The following is a 23,038-nucleotide window of genomic DNA, read 5'->3' as shown; positions in this document are numbered from 1 at the left end:
GCCCTGCCCGCCGCCCCGGCCGCGCTCCGAGCGAAACGCGGTCGCCGGATCCCTTCGGTACCGCCCGGATCGGAGAACCGCAGCGGCAGCCAGAAGCGCAGCTCTCCCGACTAAGCCCTCCGCAGTTCGGGGATCGCGCTGGCATTCCCCAAATCTCTGCCAGGGCACTTGCATGATAGCTTCTTGCAAGCTAAAAAGTTGCTCTTCTCCCTCATTTGGACAAGATAAGGCTCGGTGACAGCTAGAAATGATGCCATAGAAAATACCAGCAGAAGTGAAGCAACAGGAACCACTCAGCCTTCTAGAAATCAATCTCCTCCTGTCCTAATTCCTGTAGGAATACTAATTCATGTATGCAGAGTGAGAGTAATTAGGAAAATGGGAATGTGAAGTTTTCCAAGTGACCCCCATACTGCTTTAGTAGTTCAATAATATTGAAAAAAAATCTGTTGGCTGCAGAAAAGTTCTCAGTGCCCCTAAAGTCCTCTCTAATCTTGTACAAAATACTGGTTTACACACCAATTTCATCAGCATTAGCATATGGCAGTGAATGAAGCTGAACTTAATCAAATCCAACCCATCCGACACCGAAGGAGAACCGGTGGTGCCTGGCATTCCTTAACTACCGCGAATACGTTGCAAGGGGCTGTGAGAGCTTTACGGTCATGCCAATAATGCAGGACTCTTTGCATTTGAGAGTATTTCTGGCTGTGTGGCAGGCAGCAACCACATCGGTGGTCTGAGATTGATTCCAGGATCAGAAAGGCTCAGGGAAAGCTCCGAGCGGGGAAGGAGCGGGACAAGCCACAGGCAACGTGCTGCTCCGACCCCCACCTGGAGCTCAACACGCCAAGTCCAATAACTGGGCTTGCAACCAGGCACAAAAGGTGGATTGCGTGAAGAGCAGCTTCTTCCAGAGGGCAACACAGGCTTCTGGGCGCAAATATAATACAAACTAGTAATAACAAGGCTGTTCCCAGCAATACCCAGAGGAGATCTTCTGCAGCCTGTTCAGCCCACATGGAACTGAAATCACTGGGTGAGAAAATGAGTCACCATCCACAAGGATCAGGTTGATACAAGCACTGGCCTGGCTTCCAGCCGCGAAATCTGCCCCCACCCATCAGGGCAGGCAAAGACAGGACAACATATGTGCGGAAGGTGATGTTACTGATATGCTAAAAGCTGAGGAAGGAAAAGTCTTAGGGTAGTGGAGAAGTTGGATTATTTCATTTAATTACCAAGGAGGCAAGAGAAGGGGAGGCTTGTTCTCTAACCAGGAATAGACATATGGGGTAAAGTAGCTGGAAAAAGAATAGAATACCAAGTGGTCACAGTATCATCTCCTGTAGCTGAAATAGTTCTGTTAGCACACTTGGATGCTGACTGAAAAGCAAAAATTCTTTAGGGACAGTTTGAAAAAAATCTGTTCTCCTCGCTCTTGTACCCGACTTCTCCTCCCAAAATGACTCCACCATGGTGCCTGCCCTAGTTCCAAACGTCTTTCTTCCCCAAAACTAGGAGCAAAAACGGGTACATTTTAAGCCTCTGTAACTGTGGTTTATTTGGAGGAAGCTAGATTTAGCACTCACAGCAGTTTGTAGTCACAGCTTGCAAACTCCCTGTTTGGCAGCTTCTCGTTCTTGGGAGAAAGAAGAGCCGGGGCAATTTCCAGGGTAATTGGGGCTGTTGCGTGTGCCGGAGCTCAGTTTTGGAGCGAGCTGGAGAACAGCAACTCCTTTCTGCGCAGCCCGATTCTTTCATTTATTCCCTGTGGTGGAGCCAAGCACAATTCTTTTGAATGTTTTCATAAAACAGAATTGGTTCCAGTAACCTTTAAATAGATATATAGATATATATTATATATTTATTTTTTTAATTAAAACCCAAACATTTTAAACCTGAAAGTTCCTGTTTTAGATTTTGCTTTCTCTTTTGTAGACCAGAACATTCCTAAGGGAAACCTTCATCAAAATGAATGCTTTTCTGCTGTACATGTCAGCTCTGATAAAATAGCATGTTTAGATGAAATTGGGTTTTACTGAAAATGGTTTCAACCAGCTGTGGTTTGGGAAAATGTTATTCAGTGATTTACATAGGTTTCCAAGCACATCTTTAGCACTACTGATATTACAGTAAATACATTTGGTGGTGCATCATCGTTCCTTATTTTTATTATTATTGCCAAATTCTTCTAGGGATTCACACACAATAAACTTGTGGAAATAGAGGAAATGCTTCTCATTTTCAGAGTCAACTTTTAAAGTAGATTAATAGAAAAAACTGGGTCAGTTCTGATCACAGTACATGGAAAGGAAATATCAACCAAATGTTTCTTCTAAACAACTGCAAATTATTAATTTTCAGTGACGTCAGGCATAGCCCACGCTGCCTCACAAAAACTCCAGGAATTGGTGAACTTTGTCGTTGGAAAAAGCGTGCGTGCACATGCGCACGTGCATGGGCTCAGAGGCGGTAGCAGGGGAGCGATGGCGTTTGCAGGGCTGGAGAAGCTCCGTTGCAGCAGGGCGCAGCTCCCGGGAGCGGCGCTGGGCGTTGCGGCTGTTGCGTCCCGGCCATGGTGCCAAAGAGCGGCAACGCGAACCAACACTAGCGGTGGGGAGCAGCCCCCGTGCCGGCGGCTTCCAAACTATAAAGTGTTCCTTAGCAACAAAATACCGGCTGAAACACAGACAGAAATTAAAAAGGAATGCAACGGGAAAATCCCTAAATCCCGTTTACACTTGAGTGCCCTCTGGGGTAGGGAGAACAGCATCATCTACAAAACGATTCCAGACCTGGGGAACCGTGGCTCTGCCCGCTTCGGCTGGGTCTGCCCGGCGCAGGCCTAAGCACGCTGCAGGAGAACATCAGGCCCCAGAACAGGCCTCCAAAATTCCTTCCGAAAGATTTGGAAGATTAGACAAATGTTGCTTATAAACATAAACTGTGCAATAAACAAACTTGGTGTAAATAACTAAGTAGAGTTTATTCGCTATTGAGAGCTCCGCTAGTTGCTCTGGTGTGGAAAGCCATTTTAAATTGAAGGTTTGGTTAAAGAAGAATGTACACAAGGCTGCACACACACACCCCGTGCACCCCACCCTCACACATACCCACTTGCCTGCAAACCCACATGAATCCCCCCCAACTCCCAGACACACCAAATCCTCATTAGCTAACTTGTTTATTGCTAACCACAGCCCTTGGAAACTACAAATATTTAATTTCATCTGGCATTGGAACAGATGGGAGGCATCAGGCTCCCAAAGAGATAAAACAAATCTGTGGAAGGAAGAATAGTGCAAGCTTGTCCTCTGGTTCAGAAGTGCGTAGGACACTAGCGGCCACGTGGGTCTCTAAGGCCTTAGGCATGTTAAGGGAGATCTTGCCCTCTGCTGATGTGTGCGTTGGTATACTCTTTACTCTTTACATCCCAAAGTACACGGAGAGGAGCAGGCAAGGTGTGCCAAGGCAGGACGCTCTTAGGGGACACTAGCCCAAATCTGGCATGGGACACGCTCACTCTTCATCTCCCTCCTGGGGCCTGGAAAGGAGCTCTGTTTCCATGTGCAGGGAAAAATGCTCCGGGGCAAACTGAAGCAAGAACGTGCATCATGGTCCCTGCGCTAGATTAACCTCAGGAGCTGGTGCAAGCCATTCCCAATGGAAGCTCTGACCCAAAAATCCAGCAGTTGCGCATGAAGAAGGGGACTTCCTTGTCCCAATGTATAGGAAGGAGCAGTGGCTTCCAGAGCTATTCATTTCAGGGATTTCTGTTTTTCTGCAATGGTACCAGCACCAAGTCTTGGTCCAGGTGCAATGGATGGGCAGAGTGATGCAAAAATCAAGCCACGTGTATGTGTGAATATAGGATAGAGAGGGACTCATTTAAACAGGCACCATATTGAGGTGTGTGGGAGGGGAAATAGCATCAATAGGAATGTTTGAATTTAAGCCAAGGGAAAGACAGCTGCCTGAAAAGAACTTCACAGTAAGCCGGCGTAACCCTTTGGGGTATGTGTGGGTGTTGCTGGCTCCCCTCTGCGCCAGCCTCGAGGGCAGACCTGCAGCAGCCCCGGTCAGGGCTGCTCTCGCAGCGGCTACAGCAGCTTTCGCAATGGCTCCGAGGACCGTGCATCAGTCGAGCCTGCTACCGCCCTGCACTATGAACCGATCGCCGCCCCCTTCCAAAACCCTGCCCCAGCCGCAGAGCAGCTCCTCTTCTACGCGCTCTCAGCTTCAAGGTTGTCACGGGCATGGTCCCGGGAAGAGGACTCGCCATCGCGGCACAAGAGAAAACGTGCAGGGCAGCGATGCTCTGGGGCTCGGTGGGATCGCCCAGAGGGCTCGCAGCAGTTGTACGTCTGCTGTTGCAAAGTGCTTTGCATGGTAATAATAGCAGGAGGTCAGTGACCAGGAAGTCTTTATCCTGAAGTGCTCTATAACTCTAGCTATCCAGGGAGCCCTCGCTTTGAAATATAAGTTTTAAAGTAACATCAGACTGATGGAAAATGAACTCTCTGGCCTTTGTAGCAGTTCTGGTGTTCTTTGTTGGGAGTATATTGGAACAGATGGGTTCTCTCAGTCACTGTACTCAGTTATAATAATCCTAATTGTATTTCTTAGTTCATTTTTCATTAGGGTCACTTTCACCTATAGGAAATCTTTCTTAAAAAGAAACGCACGAGAGAAAATTCTTCTGCTCTTACAAACTCACTAGCTTTTATTACTAGCAATACTGATTTCAGCTGTGCCTACAGAGCACCCTGAGATGAGATCTGTGCCGTGCTAGGTCCTGTAAAAACATGCAATCTCCACTCTGAGCAGCTTGCAGCCCAACACACAAGATGTGCCAAGGGCAGGGGAGGAATCATCCTTCCTACTTCACCATCAGAAACAGGGCTGGAGGGAAGGGACTGGTTAGCTCAGGTTCACACAGGGCATGTGTGGCAGTTGGGATGTTAATCCGGACTCCCAAGTCCCACACTAGCAGCCAAGGTACGGACCAGCTTTGCTCCTGGGACTATTAATAGAAGATAATGGAGTCACCTCCCTTCAGCGGAGCAGGAAAGGGGTGACCTTAGCGATCTGGATTCCAGCTCTGATTTCTAGCCTCCATCCAGCGAGTGAGCTAAAGGTGGGCACCTCGCCTCTAGCTGAAATTTAAGGAAGTGCAAGTTTGCACTCTCCCGTGGACAATCATATGTATGTGCAAGCCAGAGACTCTATTACCTCCCCACCTCTAGGCAAAGTGCTTTGAGATTTGGGGAGGAAAAAAAAATAAATTTAAGAATAAAGTGCACTTTTGTTGAGCAATTTGTATTGCCTTTGTACATTACCAAAACGTCATCAGAGGAAGTTTTCACCCATCACTGAACTAGATTTTGGGCATTATTTCAGAAGGCACCAGAGTCCTTTTCTCCCTGTGCTTTTACTCCCTAATTTTCCATCTCCTCTTGCTATGCATTGGTCCAAGGCTTTAGGGGCTTTGCTGCTGACCTGCTATATACTCTGCACACACCATACCTTGCCTTTATACAACAGCAAGCAGACTAGACCTCAATTTCCATGTGACTGTAGATACTGGACTCAGACAACAAATACTCCTACATCAACCAAGTGGATGGCATGGTAGCATTGCCCTACATTCAGGACAGTGCGAGGCATTGGTTCCACATCCATGGAAGTGCAGCATTTCCAAGACATTTCAAGTAACAACCCTTTCCACAGTAACCTCATTCTGCAAGCTGCTCACTAAAGCAAAGAAATCACAGAGAGGGGACTCCAACAAGGAATCAAAGGAACACAGTTGGAAAAATGTTGACATACAAGAAAAAAGATCATAGTGCAAAGAATGAAAAACACGTACATTGAATGGTGCTGGTAGTGGCCCAGCATTATGCTATTAAAAATTATTCAAGTGAGACTAACACTCTCAATATATAGAGTAGTGGCTCTAAGTGAGGAAATTAGGACTATTAATCATTCCAAGGCGTTAACAATTCCAGCAGGCCAGGATGGCCCTGTTCCCAGTGGGGCTTAATAAAATACTCAGGGTTTATAATAATAAAATAATATCTCAAATGTCTATAGCACCTTGCAACCCAAAGTGCTTTGCAATTTGCTATAAATTCTCTACCCACATCCATGGAGAGCAAAGGAGGGAAAGTGCAGTATCCTTGGGAAGTATGCAAAGAACTCGAGGAGGTGAAATGTTGTCAGGCTCTTCGGAATTTGCTCTCTTTATCAGACAAAAAGGCAGGAATGATGGATTTGATCCTATCTAAAAGATGCGTCTCCAATAGCTGCCTAGGGCTCTCCAGCCTCCCACCAAAATAAAGATTTCATGGGAAGGAAAGAGAACAGAAGCCAATACAGTTTGGCCCCCAAGTTGATCTTTCAGGATTATCAAAGTGGTTATGAGAGCAACAGAGAGATAAGTTTGCCCAGGAGAAGGACTCCAGCAGTGTCTGATACCACAGAAAAGACAGACCACGCTTTCATCTCAGCTCTGCTCTTGCAGCAGAAGTCAACAGCAAAGCTGTTCTATGCAGAAGTTCATGGCCTCAGCCTATGGGCCAGAACGTGCAAGGAGCAAAGAGCCTCCTGCGAGGAGATGGGGACCTACCGTTCAGCAGCACGGGGAGCGCTCAGCTTTCCTGGAACAGGAAGCATCGGTACAATGGTCCCCCCAAACGCTGATCCTAGAGAAGAGGACAAGGCTACGCACAGGCACTGGAGATGGAGCCGTCCTCACAGGCATGGCACTTGGGCACAGAGCAGAGACAGGTCTGAAGGAGTATGGGCTACTGCTGGCCAGCTGCACTTCATCCAGGCACAGGAAAGGGAGAAGCTTCAGGATGTTCACAGCACTCAGTTTCCTTTACAGAAAGACCTAGAGAAAGTCCCCAAAGCTGTAAGTGACAAGTAGAGCTGAAGGTAGTGTCCCACCACCCCTTCCAGGACTATATTCCCGAACAGGCCGGCGCAAGCAGTTGGCCATGCCATGCCATGCTCAGCGAGCAGAGCAGAGCCAGTGCTTCTCCCAGCCAGATAAGGAGAATGTCCTGCGCTCACTGGCCATGACTGACCCCCAGCTTACAGTTCATCATACAAGATTCAGATGGCACTAATTTTTCAGCTGTGGAGGGATTCAATGTTTCGCATTTCTTCCAAATGATGCTGAGGTTATTTGCCTGAGTAATAATAGGTAGGAGAGCTAGATATGACAGGCATTCAGTGGCCATCAGAGGATATCAAGTTCAGAGGCATGCTTACCACGTGGCCAGGAACAATACCTTGGCTGCTTTTCTTCTGTCTAAAACATGGTCTGGCTAAGTTCTGAGTCACTGAGTGCAGCCCTGTACAGCAGTACATAGGGCAAGGCTGCCTACATCACTTTACTTACAGTAAGAAAAGACAGGGCCTCTTGGAAACCACAGTAAGCAGTTTATGTGGCGGGGGGTCCAGGGATTTAAGCTGCTCAAACTGTCTTAAGGGGGGAGCAAGTAACTCAAGCACCCTGCAATTGATGGGGAGAGACAACGTCACGCAAGGTAAATTTGCAAGTTGAAAACCTGTTAGCTGGGATGTCGCAGCCGAGCCTGCCGTCTTTTCTGAGAACCTGCTTCAAAGCTCGTCCAGGTCAGAGGAGCATCTCTGGATGATTTCAGGGCCATCAAGCTGACTGTGAGTGCGTGTGTCAGGAGAAGGGTTTATGCTGCCGTGTCTGCCCAGAGCACCTCCTTCTGCCACCCTGCTGTGCACGGCATCACCACCTCATTTCTACTCCCGTTCTGCACTGTGGTGGTACCAGGAGATACAACAGAATGTTTTGGGATCCTCAGGATGAGAGAAGCCACAGGAAGGAGAAATGCTATCCTGCCAGCATTTTTCAGCCATTAACTCTCTCTGCATTAACAAATAACGAAGAGAAAAACCTGGTGCCTCAGCTCTTCGCATGCCAAAGCAGGCAGACAGCAGCCCTTTACCCTCACGGGGGAGAGGTTCTTTCCTGAGCAGCATTGCTGTACTTAAGAGTAATAGGATATATTCAGAGCTGCCCAAGTGAGCATCAGATGGGCTTAAAGTCTGTTTTATTGCATCAGCAAAATTGCTTGCATGGATACCCTTCTCCCAGTGTAAATTTAACCTATGATATTGATTTTAAGTTAAGCTTGCTTGTATACATCTAATTTAAAATTGAGCCTTTACTGCATTGGTGCAACCCTGATTTCTCCTCAGTGAGAACTTCCAACTTGTTGACAGTTCTTTTAACTCTAAAGCAAAAAAAATTAAAATTTTGAGGTTTGTCTCAGAAAGGCAGTTACAAAAAATTCCCTTTTAAAATCAAGTAACACTATAATATTTTGTTTCAATACCATATAAAATGGTGTAACATGAAATATTAGATACTACAGTTTACCTAACATAGGGATATAATTTTCATTAAGAATTGAATTATAATATTAGTATATTTCTCACCAATACCTTGACATTATGGTGAAGAAGTTACAAACTCAGTAAGCTCTGATGCCACTGAAATTTACTCTTTCCCATGAAATATCTTCATTTCTTCAAAAATTCATTTTCCAAGGGAGATTTTTCCACCAGCTATCTCCCGATCAGTCTAGAAGACAGGCTCAACCCCGAAGAAGCCTCTGCTAGGTCTCACATCTCACTGGATCGTTGCGCCTGCCGGGGAGGCAGCCAAGGCAGCTTTTCTGCAAAGTCAGAGCACGTGGTTCATATTAGAGGAGAAGAATCTCCACTATTTCAGGGGAGCCATAAATGAAGTACCCCCACACTGACATGTCAAGCAAATGCTGATATCAGGCAATGAGCCAAGTCCTGTGATTACATCAGAAAGAGGAAACATACTGCTTCAAATTAGCAGCCTACCCCTGACCACTACAGTGACTGGAGCCCCAGAATTGCTATTATTTCTTCAGTAATTTTCACGCTAGCCATACTACAAACAAAACAGCAGCCCCAGGCATGCTACAGAGATACCAAAAACCAGCACTTTCCCTCTGCTATGTGCAGGGTCAACTTACTTTCCTCCCAGGAGGAACGGTGTTTTGCAGGTGGCTGGTGACCTTCAGGATTCGGGTATATACAGAGAGGGTTCATTTTATTGCCGTTGCCTGTTTGGGGACTGGAGAGCTGTCCTCACGAAACAAGTGGTTCAGCCAGTAATGTTTTAGGAATAAAACAAAATTACTACCAACAGCTCTGAATAACAAAAATCTGTAGGTGCCCCCAGGTCTACGTTGCAGGGGGTTGTTTATTTTTAAGCAGAAAACAAACCAAATTCCCCTTTTAGTCATTTGCAGCATCTTCCTGCTCTGATCTCTAGTCGTGCCTCCCTCTTATTGCCTGCTTTTGCGGAACAAAGTCTCCCAAGCCCTCATAAATGCAGACTGGTGCTCCTCGGAGCATGAGAAACCTCTCAGCCGCTGCGCAGTGCCTTTGCTCACTTGACCGGAGTTACACTGACTGATTTTTTGGGGCAGGTTAGCCCAGACTTCTGGAGAGTCTTGCTTTCTCCAGTAGTGTAGAAATTCCCATTTGCCTACTGTTAAGGTGCCTTAGGCTCGGGCAATGGTCTTGATCTGCCCACTTCCACACCTGTGGCACAGCATTATTTTGGAGGCTTTTGGTCTTTCCTATGGAAGATCTCAGCAACTGGGAAGCTGTGTAAACTATGTGGGTGCCAAAAGCAGAAAAGCATTTTTCTGTTGCTCCAGAAAAAGATTCCCAAGCACTATGAAGATGGAGTAGGAGCGAGGCACATTGGAATCTGTCCCTGGAGACAGCACACAACAGAACCTAAGTACTCACAGCCTACATGCAAGTGTGTGGCTCCCCTCTTAACCCACAGGAAACTGCATGTACAAGGGAAGAGAGAAGATAAAGGCGGGAAAATCCCAAGTCCTCAAGACTTAGTGCCAGACTAGACTTAACGGAGGGCAGAGACGTGACATGGGCCACATGGGCTCCCTCAAGAGCACCCTAAGGAGTTCTGCAAGTCCTTTGAGGAGCAAACCATGCTCTCATGGGAAGTGCAGAAGCAAAATACATACTGCACAGAGGCAAGCATCGGAAGAGGGTTAAAACAAAATGCATGCTGCCAAGTAAATAGATGCGTCTGCCTCTGATTTGCATGTTTATCTTAGAAGCAATTTAGGTTTCTCCTTGTTTATAAGAGTAGAAGTCAGCAGACTCTTAGAACAAGAAAAACAACAGGGAGCCAACATGTGACAGCTCTCTTCTGTTCTCCCAATGCATTGGAGCAGGCGGCGCTTGCAGGCTATTGAGAAAGAGCCCACTTCGGCTGCATCATTGGATGTGTTTGTGCAACAGATTTACTTACAGAGAAGAGAAAGAATAGCAGGAAGCTAGGACCACATTACCTCCTTCACATCTCAGGCTCTGAAAGCACTTGCCTTTGTAACCTGAAGTCTCCAGCCTGCACGGGTACTGCACAGAATGCCAGCAAGTTGCTCCTCGCAGGAAAACAAGGAAGAGAAGGAGGAACACGGAGGTCCGGTGGGATGTACAGTAGCATGGTGTTTCCTGCAACACTCTGTGGTATCTGCAGCTCACAGCCATCTCCTGGTAGCGCTGGAAGCAAAAAGGAGATAAAGCATGCTTGTGATACATGCATCGCCTGTACGCGGATTTGCGAAAAGTAAATGATGTAGCATAATGCAGCCAAAGGCCGCGGGAGGGACTAGTGCCAGCCCCCGCTACCTGAGCTAGGCGAGCAAGCAGTTCCACGGAGAGCTGCCTCTAGCGAGGGCTTCACCCAGCACCACGCGAGGACCTCGCAGAAGGCAGCATCGTGCGCCCTTTCAGAACCTCACCTGACGTGGTGTATTCCTACCTTGCTCTCTCCCTACAGCAGAGTCATTTTCTGATGGAGATTCCAAGGAAAAGTGATTAGACATTTTTTAACTGATTTTTTTTTCTGTTGTAAAAATGCAAATTCCCCAGGAGTAAAGCATTTCACACAGACTCACCACTTCCAACACAACTTCATTTTTTAAAAAATGAAGCAGACTGTTTCTGATAAGCAGGTTAGGGATTTCTTCAGAACGTTCATTGCCTATTTCAGCATTTCTAAAATATCATAGATTTTTAGAAATATAATTGGAAGGGAGATTTTAATCAATCCAAAACAAACATTCGTTTTTTCTCCCTCCCAAAATTCTGCTTGGCAGGAAATTTTCAGATGTTCCCTGTCTTGCTCCATTTCAGAGTAACAGAACCCAGTCTGAGAATTTCTCATGAAATGGCAGATCCAGTTCTCACCTAGGTAACTGCAAGCTTTCCAGGACAAATGAAGAGGTTTTGCCCCTTATTGTGCCATGCCACTTTGCAATACCACAGGAGTCCTGGGACTGATTTCTCTAAGTAATCTAGGCTGAAGGCCCATAGGTACCACAGAACATAAACCGCTTTTTGTTTGCGGCCACAATGAGAGAGGGAAATGCAATCACCTACACACCAGGGAGGGGAACTCCAAGAAACTTGCATTGGCAAGGTGCTCTGTGAACAAATAAAAGGTCTATGACCTTTCTGTGCGCTCTTATCCCACTTTCTCCTGCTGGCAATATTTGCTGTGATCTGGATATTTGGCAGGAGAATTAACAAGAACAGAAGTAATTAGCTCACAGTGTGAAAAACGGAGTGCCTGGTGTGCATCTTGCCTGGAGGATTTCCCTTGATCTCAGTCTCCCAGGAGATTGCGTTAGCCACTGCTTGATCTGCACGCTTTCCCATAGGGGAAGCATCTCTTTTGTCAGCTCGCAGGGTGTCTCTTTAAAGCAAGCCTCTCTTACAGGGACACCACATTTAATCAAAGAGAAGTGCCCCAGCTTAGCGAAGGTGGAGAAGGATAGGGGATGGGGACCCTGACAAAGGCCCTTGAGAGCTGGCCCATCCAAGAGCATTTTATCATCTCCACTTTTCTCAGCATCTCTCCCCTCCAGTGAAGAGGAGCTTTGGCCACCCCAAAACACTGCCGCCTCCCCACAACTGTCCTGCCACTGGCTCCCAACTCACAGCAGCTCAGGCAATGACACATAAGCCATCCCGGTCCTTGGTTGGGTCAAGACAGCTTAAACGGAGTGAAGCCCGCGGTCTGGAGCTCCCGCTCCTAGAGCAAAGGGAGGCAGAAGAAAGGGTCCGAGAGCACCCTCGCCTGCGCCTCCAAAGGGGCTCAGCCGGAGCCGCTCTGCCCTCCGCACAGCTGGAGGAACCAGCCTCTCTTTGCAGCCGAGCGCGAGTGAGGCAATTAAATGCCTGGAGTCGGCATTTCTCCATGAGCTCCCGTTGGCTTTTCTTTTTCAAATGGGTTCTGCCATCTCTCTTGCGCCACTGCTGCATGATGAAAGGCTGATGAGCAAGCCTGTAAAAATAATGCTCGCCGGCCATCAGAGTCCTAGCTTGCAAAGCCATGGGGAGCCGGGTTTATTATCCTCAACTCCAGCCTGAGATGACCTTGTGCTTCTGCCAGTGTTTAAACAAAATATTTTAAAAAAGAGAAAAAGATCCCATTGCTTTCTGTGTTCACAGGACTTTCCTGGGTCTGTGAGCTCTCTCTGGGACTGATAGAAACGATAGAACATAGCCAGGGAGAGACAATGAAATATTGCCCAAGTTTATTGCTTTTTATTATTATTAAAGGGAGGGTCTTATTTCCAGTCTGGGGGTTTGAAAAATTTGAATCCCACCCAAACCTCTTCTCTTCCAGCCAGAATCACAACTCCATAGTATGTGGCAAAAATCATTCTCCCGCACAAAGAATCCTGCTTTCTGGCTGGGGTAAACAAGAGACCTAGGCAGGGTTTTTGAATGGAGATGGAAAATTCCACACTTGTCTCCATTGTCTGCGTTGCTTTAAAGACAGCAGAGAAGTCTGCAGGGCTCCAAGGAAGAACTCGGGATCCCTCCCCCCGCCCCGGTCCCGGTGGAAAGCTGCCTGTTCGGCTCAGACAGGCTGTACCAGACAATTGTTTGTGCATTGCCTTTCTGCGCTAACTCCCGCCTGCTCCCCACCGCGAGGAGGCAACGCTGGAGGAGACGGGGATACGGGCAGGACGGGAGACATCGCGCAGTCCTCCTGGCTATTCGTCTTCAGGGCACTATCATAAACACTCACCGATACCCACGAGGTGGAGGGAGGACGAGAACAGTGTGCTAACAGGCTTTAAGGGGTGCAGGTCACCCCGTTTTACAGCAACCATCTCTCTCGCTGTGCCTGACTGTATCAATTGAGGGGGACTTGGTTTGCAAGCTCCCCTGCTCCCCGGAGCAGCAATTCTGCACCGAGCAGAGCTTCCCCCTCCTCCTCTGGGCCTGCTGCGGCCGGGGATTATTTTGTTAAACACAAAGACTAGCCCCCGGAGGTTGTGATGGCTCAGCAGTGCCCCGTCCCCACGTCCCGCCTGCCTGCACTGCAGCTCCGGGGCGGCCTCGACACGCGGCCGAGCGGAGCGCGGAGGCTCACCGTGCAGCCCGGCGTCAGCAGCACGCCCGCTGGAGGGGCCCGGGCCCGCGGCGAGCTCAGGCCACTGCGGAGAGACGCCCTCCAGCAGAGCACAGAGCAGTTGTGACACAGCTGGAAAGAGGAAAAGGCAGACTTCACCATAACATTTCACTCCCCAGCAGGGGTCGGGAACCGGGATCAAGATCCCCCCCAAACACACGCACCTTAAACCTCTAAGCGCAGTATGTTCACGCCGGGACAATTGTCTCTTTGCTGCAGGTACATTGGGGCCCTGGGCGCGAGGGTGATCTGCGACAACATTCCCGGGCTGGTCAACAAGCAGCGCCAGCTGTGCCAGAGGTACCCCGACATCATGCAGTCCGTCGGGGAGGGAGCCAAGGAGTGGATCCGGGAATGCCAGCACCAGTTCCGGCACCACCGCTGGAACTGCAGCACTCTGGATAGAGACCACACCGTCTTCGGCAGAGTCATGCTGCGAAGTAGGTCCCACCACGGTTCCCTTCTCCGCGCAGCCCCTTCCTAAATTACAGCCTCAGCTCAGGGACACCTGCATCGTAAGAGAGAATTTAGAATTAGTACTCCGAATGGCTGGTTGCAAATGACATTTGTTTTGCAGAGACATTTTGAAAAAAACAACAACAAAAAAAAAAAGGAGATAAAGGTTCTCCTTTCATTTCCTCCCCTCAAAACAACCCTTTCCCTTGAAATCACATTTTGATGGGAAAATTCTCATTAGCTGTGCTCCAGATACAGTGGCAGAAAGAAACTTGGGCATTAACCAGGTATGTGGATAAAATTGTGTTCTTCCTGGGGCAAGGAAGACATTTTACAGCAGAAAATAAGCAATCAGGCCCAATAAAATGCAGTGTGCAGCACACCACAGGGGAAAACTAGCCAGTCACTCCCTCTAGATTTATGAGGAGCTCCACATTTAAATTCTTTCATATCTCTGAGTCAGCTAGTGCATGAAGATGAGGCAGGAGTGGGGAATCCACAGGGAAAGGAAACATTTGCTGGAGAACCTGAGGTTTCTCTCCATCCAAAGAGGCAGGAGGACAGGAAGGGAGCAATTTAATTCTGGAACATCCCATACCCTGTCAAGTCATGCAGAACTGCTGCCCCAGACCCTGATATGCATGGAAATAGAAACGATGCAGCAGCCCTGGAAATCTGCAACCCAGCAACTCCAGCATGCAAGAGCAGCTGCTGCAAAACACTGCCCCACAGCCTCATCCTCTCCCTGCAGTCCCGGGGCTCCAGCAGGGATGGAGGCAGAGTCATTCATTGGTCCTGCACCAGCCCCTGCACCAGCGCAAGGTCATCCAGAGGCTGTAAAGGGGCTCCAGGGGATTGGGCATTTGGAGAGAGGCTTGCATCAAAGGATGCAGCACACGGTAAAAGAAGGAAACATGACAAGAATCTGGAAGCAGGTAGATATAGATTGCCCTCAATATGAAGCCCTAACTCCTTCACTTGCAATTTAACCTCACTTCAAACCAAGATGCCCTGTACCAGGGAATTAACCTACCTGGCAGGGGATTTGGTAATAGGAGTCTGTCTCCATCCCAGGTCATTCCCTGCAGCTGGCATCCACCAGCTCCTGTTCTTAAAGCACAGCCTATTTGCCATGAATCCCTCCTCGCCACGTGCCAAACCCCAGATTAATTCAGCAGGTCTCTGCCCACTAGCGGGAGGAGAGGGCACAGTCTGCTTGCTCCATGATTCCCTGGGCACCCTTCCATGGCTCGTTGCCCTCCAGATAAGGATTTTCCCTGCAGCAGATGCTGTGCTGGGTGTCAGCGGCCGCCAGCACGGGCACGGGGCCAGCCCAGCCAGCGCACCGGGAGCGCTCTGCACCCACGGGAGCGGAGCCAAACCACCGCAGCGCCCGCGGTGGCGAGAGGGCTGGCCCTGCAGCCCTCGGGCTCCAGCCACCTGCATCTCCTGTCCGGCCGGGGTTTAAAGCTCCCCTGGAGACACGGACGACTGAGCCGTTCCCTACGCGCAGGGCCGCAGCGGGGCATGCCTCCCCAGCGGCACACCGCTCACCCCCGCGCCTGGAGGCGAGGCCGCTGCTAACCGCGCGTGCGGCAATGCCCACGCTCAGCGGAGACGCGTGCCTCCCCGCCTTTAGATCCCCCTCTTCAAAGTCTCTCACAAACGGGCTTCACGTCCAGCCGTTACCAAGCCAGCTGCAGCCCCCCCTCAGTGAAGTGTGTGTTTCATCCCACCTTCCCTGCCCTTAGCAAAGGTCCCAGAGCCTCCCTCGCCCCACCGCTGTCACACGTGTCCAGCCGTGGTGGAGCACGTTGTTCCCTGTCTCACTGCACAAAGGGCAGGAGGCTCGGGAACCTCGTTTCCCCTTCGTCATTGCTCTGGGAGAGTCTCTCCTCTCGATGGGTTGCCATGCACAGTGGCTTGGATTACTTCCTTAGGAGAGCTTTGCCTTTCCTTGCAAATTAATCAAACAGTAATGGGAGCAGACCAGTGCTTTTGAAATAGCTGCACCAGATGAGATGGAGCAGAGGGAGCACTGAGGGAGAAGGGGGAAGGAGGAGACACCTCCGGAGAACAGGCTTATATGTAAACAGTAACGGGATATATAAATATTTGGAGAGCAGGGTTGGCCAGGAATCAGCAGTTCACGTGGGAACTTGCTGTTCCCTTGCATGGCAAGGGAGGCAAAGCAGAGAGTTAAGGCTCAAGTCGTTGCTTTGGGCTTCACCTTGGAAAAGGGCCATGTTTATGGGGCAGAATCTGCCCCTACACAAAAGGCTGGGGCACAAGCCTTGCCCAGAGGGGAGCTTCTCCCTGACACCAGGTGAGGGAGGAACTGTGCGGCCCGTTCACGGAAAGCGGTGAAGTCGGGGCCGCTAGGTTCTGCCAGGATGCTCAAGGCATGAAGCAGCCTCACTGCAGGAGCATCCGGAGAGCTGGGAGGAGGCACGTTGCACTGCCCCACCCATGCATCAGTGGCTGCGGGTTGGGAACATGCTTGCTAAACTAGAAGCAGCTCAAAAATCCCAGTAGTTCAAAAACCATGACTTGGGCCTCAGTCAGGAGACCGGATTTAAAATCATGAGATATGTTTGTTAAAGGATAAACATGGATTGTGCATTTCCCATCTGGTTCTCAAGTTTATAGGGATTACATGTTCAAGATCTGCTACGGAACCATCAGAATTCACGAGTTCCTTAGAAAAAGAAACCCGAGTTTGTCAGTTGCAGGACTCTGGAGCTTGGGCTTTGGGAGAGGAGGAGAATTGCAAACCCTGACAAAACTGCAAGAACAGGCATCACTGAAAACAGTTTCTACTCCCTGAGCCACTGGAGCTGCTGTGATGCAAAAGCTCCTGTGTGCCTGGAAGGGATCTGAAACTAGATGAGGTGACCTAAGGTCTGTCCTTCACCCCTACTCAAAGCATGTCCAGGGGGTCCAAGATGCCCACGTGTTCCAGACATATTTTATACTACAAAGCAGAGACATGTCCAAGAAGTGAAGAGGGAAAGGGTGAGGTGATGCAGGGACAGAGGTGGTTCCAGAGCAGAAAGAGCAATGTGGAACCCAGCTGCTCCCAGGGAGGGAAGAGGAGGGACGGGCCACCCTGCCAAAGCAGACAACCCCAGGGAGCACGCGTTAGCCACAGTGTGCGACCTGGTGCTGGGAGCAGAGCTCCTGGGGGACAGATGCTGCTCCCCATGACATATTCTGCTGTGGCGCATCCAGCCATGTGGCCTCAAAATCAAACGCGGCTGGGAACAGCGTTTTGACTCACCAGAAGCAGCTCATATGGAAGACATGTGAGCACCCACAAAAGGGAGCAAGGGGGCTGGTGAGCTTGCTCTGCTCACAGCTGGCTGGGGGAAGGGGCAGCTCACAGAGAGGGGCTGGACAAGCAGCAGGGTGCACTAGCCAGACCTCGGACCACCACCAGACAGGAGCTGGCAGGGCCAGCTGGAAGGGGAAGGAGACTAAGCACCAGGAAGATGGGAGCACTAGCCCCTAGTGCTGCAACCTGCCTGGGTCAGAGCTTCTCCATCCCTGTGACTGCACCCTTTCCTCCAAGACCCCACATCCTGTCCTGGCAAAGGACAGGGAATCATGAAAGCTCCTTGCCACAGTCCCATCCTGCTAGGCCCAAAGAGAGCTCTGTTCTCTTTGAAGTTGCTTTCAAAGGCTCTCAGAATGAAGGCTAACATGGTTTTGATTTGCAGCTTCTTTTACAACATTATAAAGACAGCTGTGAATTCAAACCAGAGCCATAAAATACCAGGCGGCACACTGTGCTGCATGGGGAGCCTTCCAGCAGCTGCCCAGCCAGGCCCGTCCTGCGGGGCTGCCTTTGCAAACAAAAGCCCGTCCCCCAGCCGCCTGCCATCTCCAGCCAGCCTTGCTCCTCCTAGGAGCTGCTCTGCCTCCTTCCCCTGGGTTTGGAGCATGCTCCAGCTTCTCCACTGCTTGCACTCAGTGTCATCCTAGGTGGGATGAGGGCCCTGGCAGAAACTTGTTGACTGGTCTTGCCCTGTTGGTCTTCTAGTCCCTGCTCTAGAGCATCCCAGCTCTTTTCTGCATGTTGAGTCAAGCAACTGTCTTGTGTAGCCCTATCACAGCCCCATCCCTCGCTCCCAACGCAGGTGGCTGTTCTTCAGAGCCAAAGCTGGATAGCGTGGACACAGCGGAGACTGACAGGACTCTTTACCTTTGTGCAGGACGCAGCACATGTCTCTCTCCCAGCCACAAAGGTGCTGCTGCACCTCCGTGTCATTTCTTGGAGCTGGGATCCCTGGGCCCAGGACAAGCCCCTGCACACTCACTCCCCATCCTTGTTTTCTCTTCCCCATGGCAGGCAGCAGGGAGGCCGCCTTTGTCTACGCCATCTCCTCGGCAGGAGTCGTCTATGCCATCACCCGAGCCTGCAGCCAAGGGGACCTGAAAGCCTGCAGCTGCGACCCTCTCAAGAGGGGCCGCTCCAAGGATGAGCGCGGGGAGTTCGACTGGGGTGGCTGCAGTGACAACATCAACTACGGGATCAGGTTTGCCAAAGCCTTTGTGGATGCCAAGGAGAAGAAAGTAAAAGATGCCCGGGCACTGATGAACTTGCACAACAACCGCTGCGGGAGGATGGTGAGTTCACTGGCACTCAGACAGCTCCCACGTTCCTCCCCACGCCCCTTTCTGCTGCAAGGAGTGTCCTTTGCAGCCAGACACAACCTTCCTGAAGCAGAGTCCAGCAGCCAGTGCCTATTGCAAAGCTGAAGGTATCTCCCTGCCCTCAAGCTGCCGGTCCCTGTGCCAAGCCAGCATTCGCACCCAGGCACTCAGGGACCCTTCCAGCAGAAGTGGCAGTGGGAGCAGCTCCATGCTCTGCTGGCAAGGCAGGCATAGCCCTGGCATTAGCCAGGGCAGGGAGCAGGACTCAGGGTGCCCATGGAGGCTAGGGTCCTGCTGCAGGCAGGGCTTGCCCGCTCTGCAGAGGGACACCCCCTCCAGGACACTGCCTTGCCTTCTCTGTGCTCTTCTGCATGCTCACGACAGCAAATGGCCCCGTGGAGATCACAACTCCTCTGCTTACCTTCACCCCCAGCGTATATGTCCTCACTGATGTTAGCATCAGCATCCACTGAAATGCATCCTTAGTATGCGTCACTGCAGCAGTTTGATGCCACACCTTGAAGGGAAGAGGAGAGGGAGGTTTGTTTTATCAGAGAGGCTTTCTACCTTTGCCTTAATTCATTCCTAGAGCTCACTTTCTCTGGGGGCCCCCACTGAAGGGCAAAATTGCATAGTTTTCCAGTCTCACCTAAGTGGTCTTTTCAAAGGGCAGGGCTCACAGAAATCACACACTGGCCCTTCCCGTCAGGGAGAACGATCCCAAGCAAGTGAGAGGGCTGATAAACTACTCCAAGGATCAATAGATTCAGGCACAACAGGGTCACAGCCTCTCCTCACAGCATCCCTCTTCTCACAGGCTGTTAAGCGTTTCCTGAAGCTGGAGTGCAAATGCCACGGAGTCAGTGGCTCCTGCACACTAAGGACTTGTTGGCTGGCAATGTCAGATTTTCGGAAAACGGGGGATTATCTAAGGAAGAAATACAACGGGGCCATCCAAGTGACAATGAACCAAGACGGCACTGGCTTCACTCTGGCCAACAAGAACTTCAGGAAGCCCACGAAAACAGACCTGGTGTATTTTGAGAACTCACCTGATTATTGCGTGATGGACAAGTCAGCAGGTAAAAAAAATGCCCCATTAATAGTGTAAAAGCAGCTCTTCCTCCTCTCCTGTCAGGCCTGCAACTTCCAAACAGCCCAGCCTGGCAGGGCTCACATCACCTCTAACAAGGAAGAGATTACCCGTTAGGGCATCAGCTCCAAGGTGCTGCCATGGGATTGAGGACATGCAGGACTGTCCTCAATGCAAGGGGGTACCTGCCTTGCATTTACCTTAGCACAGCACTGCAGACCCCTGCTCTCTGCTCAGGCAGGCATGAGCTCCAGGCTGTAAAGAGGCTGTAACAGAATTTGAGCTTCATTTAGTTTAAATCCTGAAGTTGTCCAAGTACACACAAGTCAAGATATGTTAAGGAAAAAAAAAACAAGGAAAAAAACAACCATCAATGACTGTCAGGCATTTAAGGGAAACAGCCTCTCTGGGAGCTACCCGGCACTACACTAGCCTGTTTATCCCAGGGTTATTCCAGGAGCTGGGGATCATTCCTGATCTGTGGCATTTAGGCTAACACAGTCATTTGTTTTGAGTCTTACAGGCACTCAAACTGAGTCTGATAGAGATTGCTCCACTGAATTTCTATCACATCTTCAAAAGAGCTCATCTTCAATAGAGTTTATGCTAAATTTATGCCCTCACCACACAGATGGGACTCCCTGCACAGGGCAGATTTGGTACAGCTATACCAAATACCAAAAGCAGGAAAGTGCCCTCAATAGCACCAGAAAGCTGCTACCCTCTGTGCTCACCCTCTGACCACCCCTTCCCTGCCATTCAGGGTATTATCACACTAACATAAACATTTAGTATGAGATGAGAAAGGGGACAGATTTAGAGAGACACAGAGATTTTCTTTGTGCCTAAGAATTTTGCATGCCCTAATTCCATGCGCATCTGGCTGAAGACACCAACCAAACCTTGGGACATCCTCAAACAGCTTGCAACAGCTGTTGTCACAGGTGATGCCGTAGCCGGTTACCACCAGAGCCCTCAGGTGGTGTTAGCCACTGGAGCACTGTATCTACAGAGCACCTTGTCAAGGCACACAGAAGTGCACACATCTGCACAAAGCAGAACTGGATTTGTCCAAAATCCCCAGGCTTCACAACCAACGATCCAAACCTCATAGACCTCTTATAATGAATGTAGCAGAGTCTTTCTTCTGCAGAGCAAAGCTCCCTTAAATAGACAATAAGCAGCCCATTTAGTATAACAGGCTGAAGGCTTCTTCTCTGAACCCAGCCTTAGGTTGGGACGACACGCAGCGAAGCCAGTGTCATTGCTGCTCAGCTTCTGTAAAGAAGATCAATGGCTTTCCGTGCGATGGAGCCATCCATCAGGTCAGAGAGACTTCAGAGGGCTGCCAGTTACCATGGCAGCCAGCCCACCTCCCCGAGCGCGGGAGGGTGGCCGAGACACAAAAGCGCTCCGCGGGGAAAGCGAACCGCTTGCTTGATGCCACGCTTAATTGAGCCATTAGCCCAGACGTTCTATCCAGCAGCGGCAGGGGGTGACTTCTAGCTTCTGCAGCCACAATCACCCCTGCTCCCTGCCAGCTGATCATGCACACACTAAACTGGCCTTCGGGGGCCTTCTTGGAGCACAGGCTGGGCAGGGAAAAAGCCCATCCCTACCCGCCACTGCTCCTTCAGTCATGGCAGTAGAGGGTGCATGCTCCAGCAGGGAATTTTGTGAGCTGACAGAGACAGAAGGCACTCGGAGGGTCACCAAAGCAGCTCCGGCAGGCCAGGCTTTCTACCCGCACTGCAAGACATGCCCTTAAACCAAAGCAAGCGTGTGCTTGTGCTCTGCAATCTGTTCCCAGCAGCCTGTTCCCAGACCTCAGAAAGGCCAGATCATGACAAATTTGGGTATATTGCATCGGAACCAACTACATTTCACCTGCCAATAAAGCAGTCACATCTAAGGTCTCCACTGCAGATGGTAAATATCCAATCATACCCACAATCATACCCACAACCCAACAACCAAACGGGGTGGGCTGGGGGAGGCATTTGGACAAGAATGAGGAAGAACAGCCTAACTCACTCTTCCTTCCTTCCTCTAGGCTCCCTGGGGACAGCAGGTCGCGTGTGCAACAAGATGTCCCGCGGGACAGACGGCTGCGAAGTGATGTGCTGCGGGCGGGGGTATGACACCACTCGCGTCACCCGCATTACCAAGTGCGAGTGCAAGTTCCACTGGTGCTGCGCTGTGCGCTGCAAGGAGTGCGAGGACACTGTGGACGTGCACACATGTAAAGCACCGAAACGGGCCGAGTGGTTAGACCAAACCTGAGGATTTGGGAACAACACAGGGAAGAATCAACTGCAACCCCCCTCCCCCCATTTTTAAAAAAAACCTGTGCCCTGTGGGCCATGGCATTCTGGGAGTTGTAGTTCAACTGCATGGCTTTTATTTAATTAATTCTGCAAAGCACTAAAGAAAGGACTACATTTCCCAGGAGGTACTGCAGACCCTTCTATTTGCTCAGCAAAACTATTCTCTTACCTAGAAGGAGTCTGCAATCCTTGCTGAAACTGTGAAACTTCTTTTGCCCATTGTTACCTTTGCGAAGGGACAGTGCAACCGATATGAACTTAGAGGACTGATCATTGGAATGCAACAACTGAGGAATACTGCATCTCCCCGAGAATTTGTTGCAATAAAGTTTCACCAGCAAAAAACTGTAGTTCAAAATAAGAAATTCTTGCAGAAAGCACTCTTGCTTTTACTTTTTTGCAAGGCCAGAGGAAGGGTGTTGCAAATTCTTAAGAAAGTTCTTTGATCTCAATGTTTCTCTCAAGCAGACCTGGCATACTATACCCCAGCTGCACTACTGACACCAGCTGAGCAAGAGCAACTTCTGCACAGAAGCTTCACCTCGTTCCCCCAGTGAAGATGATGGGTGGCGTTGTAAATTGTCAGCTGAAACCTGAATAACTGCAAAAAGACAAAGCCTATCAATACATGTTCACAATAATCAGAGGGCTAGAGAAAGCAAACAAAATCTGTGAGCTAACTGGTAAGTTCAGGAGTCAATGGATACAACAGTGTCCCTCTGTAAAACTCACTTGTATGTTGTGTATACTGCTTATTATTTTAAGACAAAATTCATTATAAACCTATATCAGAAAATTATGTCATTTGCTTTTTGAATTACTATATAATCAATTGTGCAGAGAAGCCCTCAGTCTCTTCCTCCAGGCTGGGAATCAGCCTACAGCTTTTCTTCCTGCGTTCTTACCTACAGGTTCTGCAGTCCTTAAGCACAGACCTCCCCACCCCAG

The 23,038-nt window shown here is 49.7% G+C and overlaps 1 protein-coding gene and 3 long non-coding RNA genes across 5 annotated transcripts; 1 reads left to right on the top strand and 3 right to left on the bottom strand.

The window, feature by feature from the left end:
* Positions 1–1,817: 1,817 nt before the first annotated feature.
* Positions 1,818–10,050, bottom strand: LOC112971613. 2 transcript variants are annotated; one of them, XR_003255418.1, is made up of 4 exons: positions 9,060–10,050; positions 8,494–8,726; positions 7,581–7,914; positions 1,818–6,898 (listed from the first exon to the last, which is right to left on the bottom strand). It is a non-coding gene; the product is annotated as an uncharacterized LOC112971613 (long non-coding RNA). The 2 variants fall into 2 exon arrangements; XR_003255417.1 differs by having other exon boundaries at positions 7,581–7,804; positions 9,060–10,048.
* Positions 10,051–10,451: 401 nt separating this feature from the next.
* On the bottom strand, positions 10,452–13,814 carry LOC112971615. The gene is made up of 3 exons (XR_003255420.1): positions 13,723–13,814; positions 13,520–13,630; positions 10,452–10,629 (listed from the first exon to the last, which is right to left on the bottom strand). It is a non-coding gene; the product is annotated as an uncharacterized LOC112971615 (long non-coding RNA).
* WNT2B (Wnt family member 2B) lies at positions 13,724–22,216 on the top strand. The gene is made up of 4 exons (XM_026077209.1): positions 13,724–13,998; positions 18,366–18,643; positions 19,488–19,752; positions 21,817–22,216. Exons 1-4 carry the CDS (start codon positions 13,743–13,745, stop codon positions 22,044–22,046), a joined length of 1,029 nt encoding a protein of 342 aa, XP_025932994.1. The 5' UTR covers positions 13,724–13,742; the 3' UTR covers positions 22,047–22,216.
* On the bottom strand, positions 13,982–19,408 carry LOC112971614. The gene is made up of 3 exons (XR_003255419.1): positions 19,320–19,408; positions 19,092–19,187; positions 13,982–14,066 (listed from the first exon to the last, which is right to left on the bottom strand). It is a non-coding gene; the product is annotated as an uncharacterized LOC112971614 (long non-coding RNA).
* Positions 22,217–23,038: the final 822 nt, after the last annotated feature.

The sequence above is a fragment of the Apteryx rowi genome, unplaced genomic scaffold (assembly GCF_003343035.1).
Source record: "Apteryx rowi isolate R43461 unplaced genomic scaffold, aptRow1 scaffold_45, whole genome shotgun sequence".
Classification (NCBI taxonomy): domain Eukaryota; kingdom Metazoa; phylum Chordata; class Aves; order Apterygiformes; family Apterygidae; genus Apteryx; species Apteryx rowi.
Note: the sequence above shows the minus strand (reverse complement) of the source record. Positions and strands in the feature narration are given on the sequence as shown.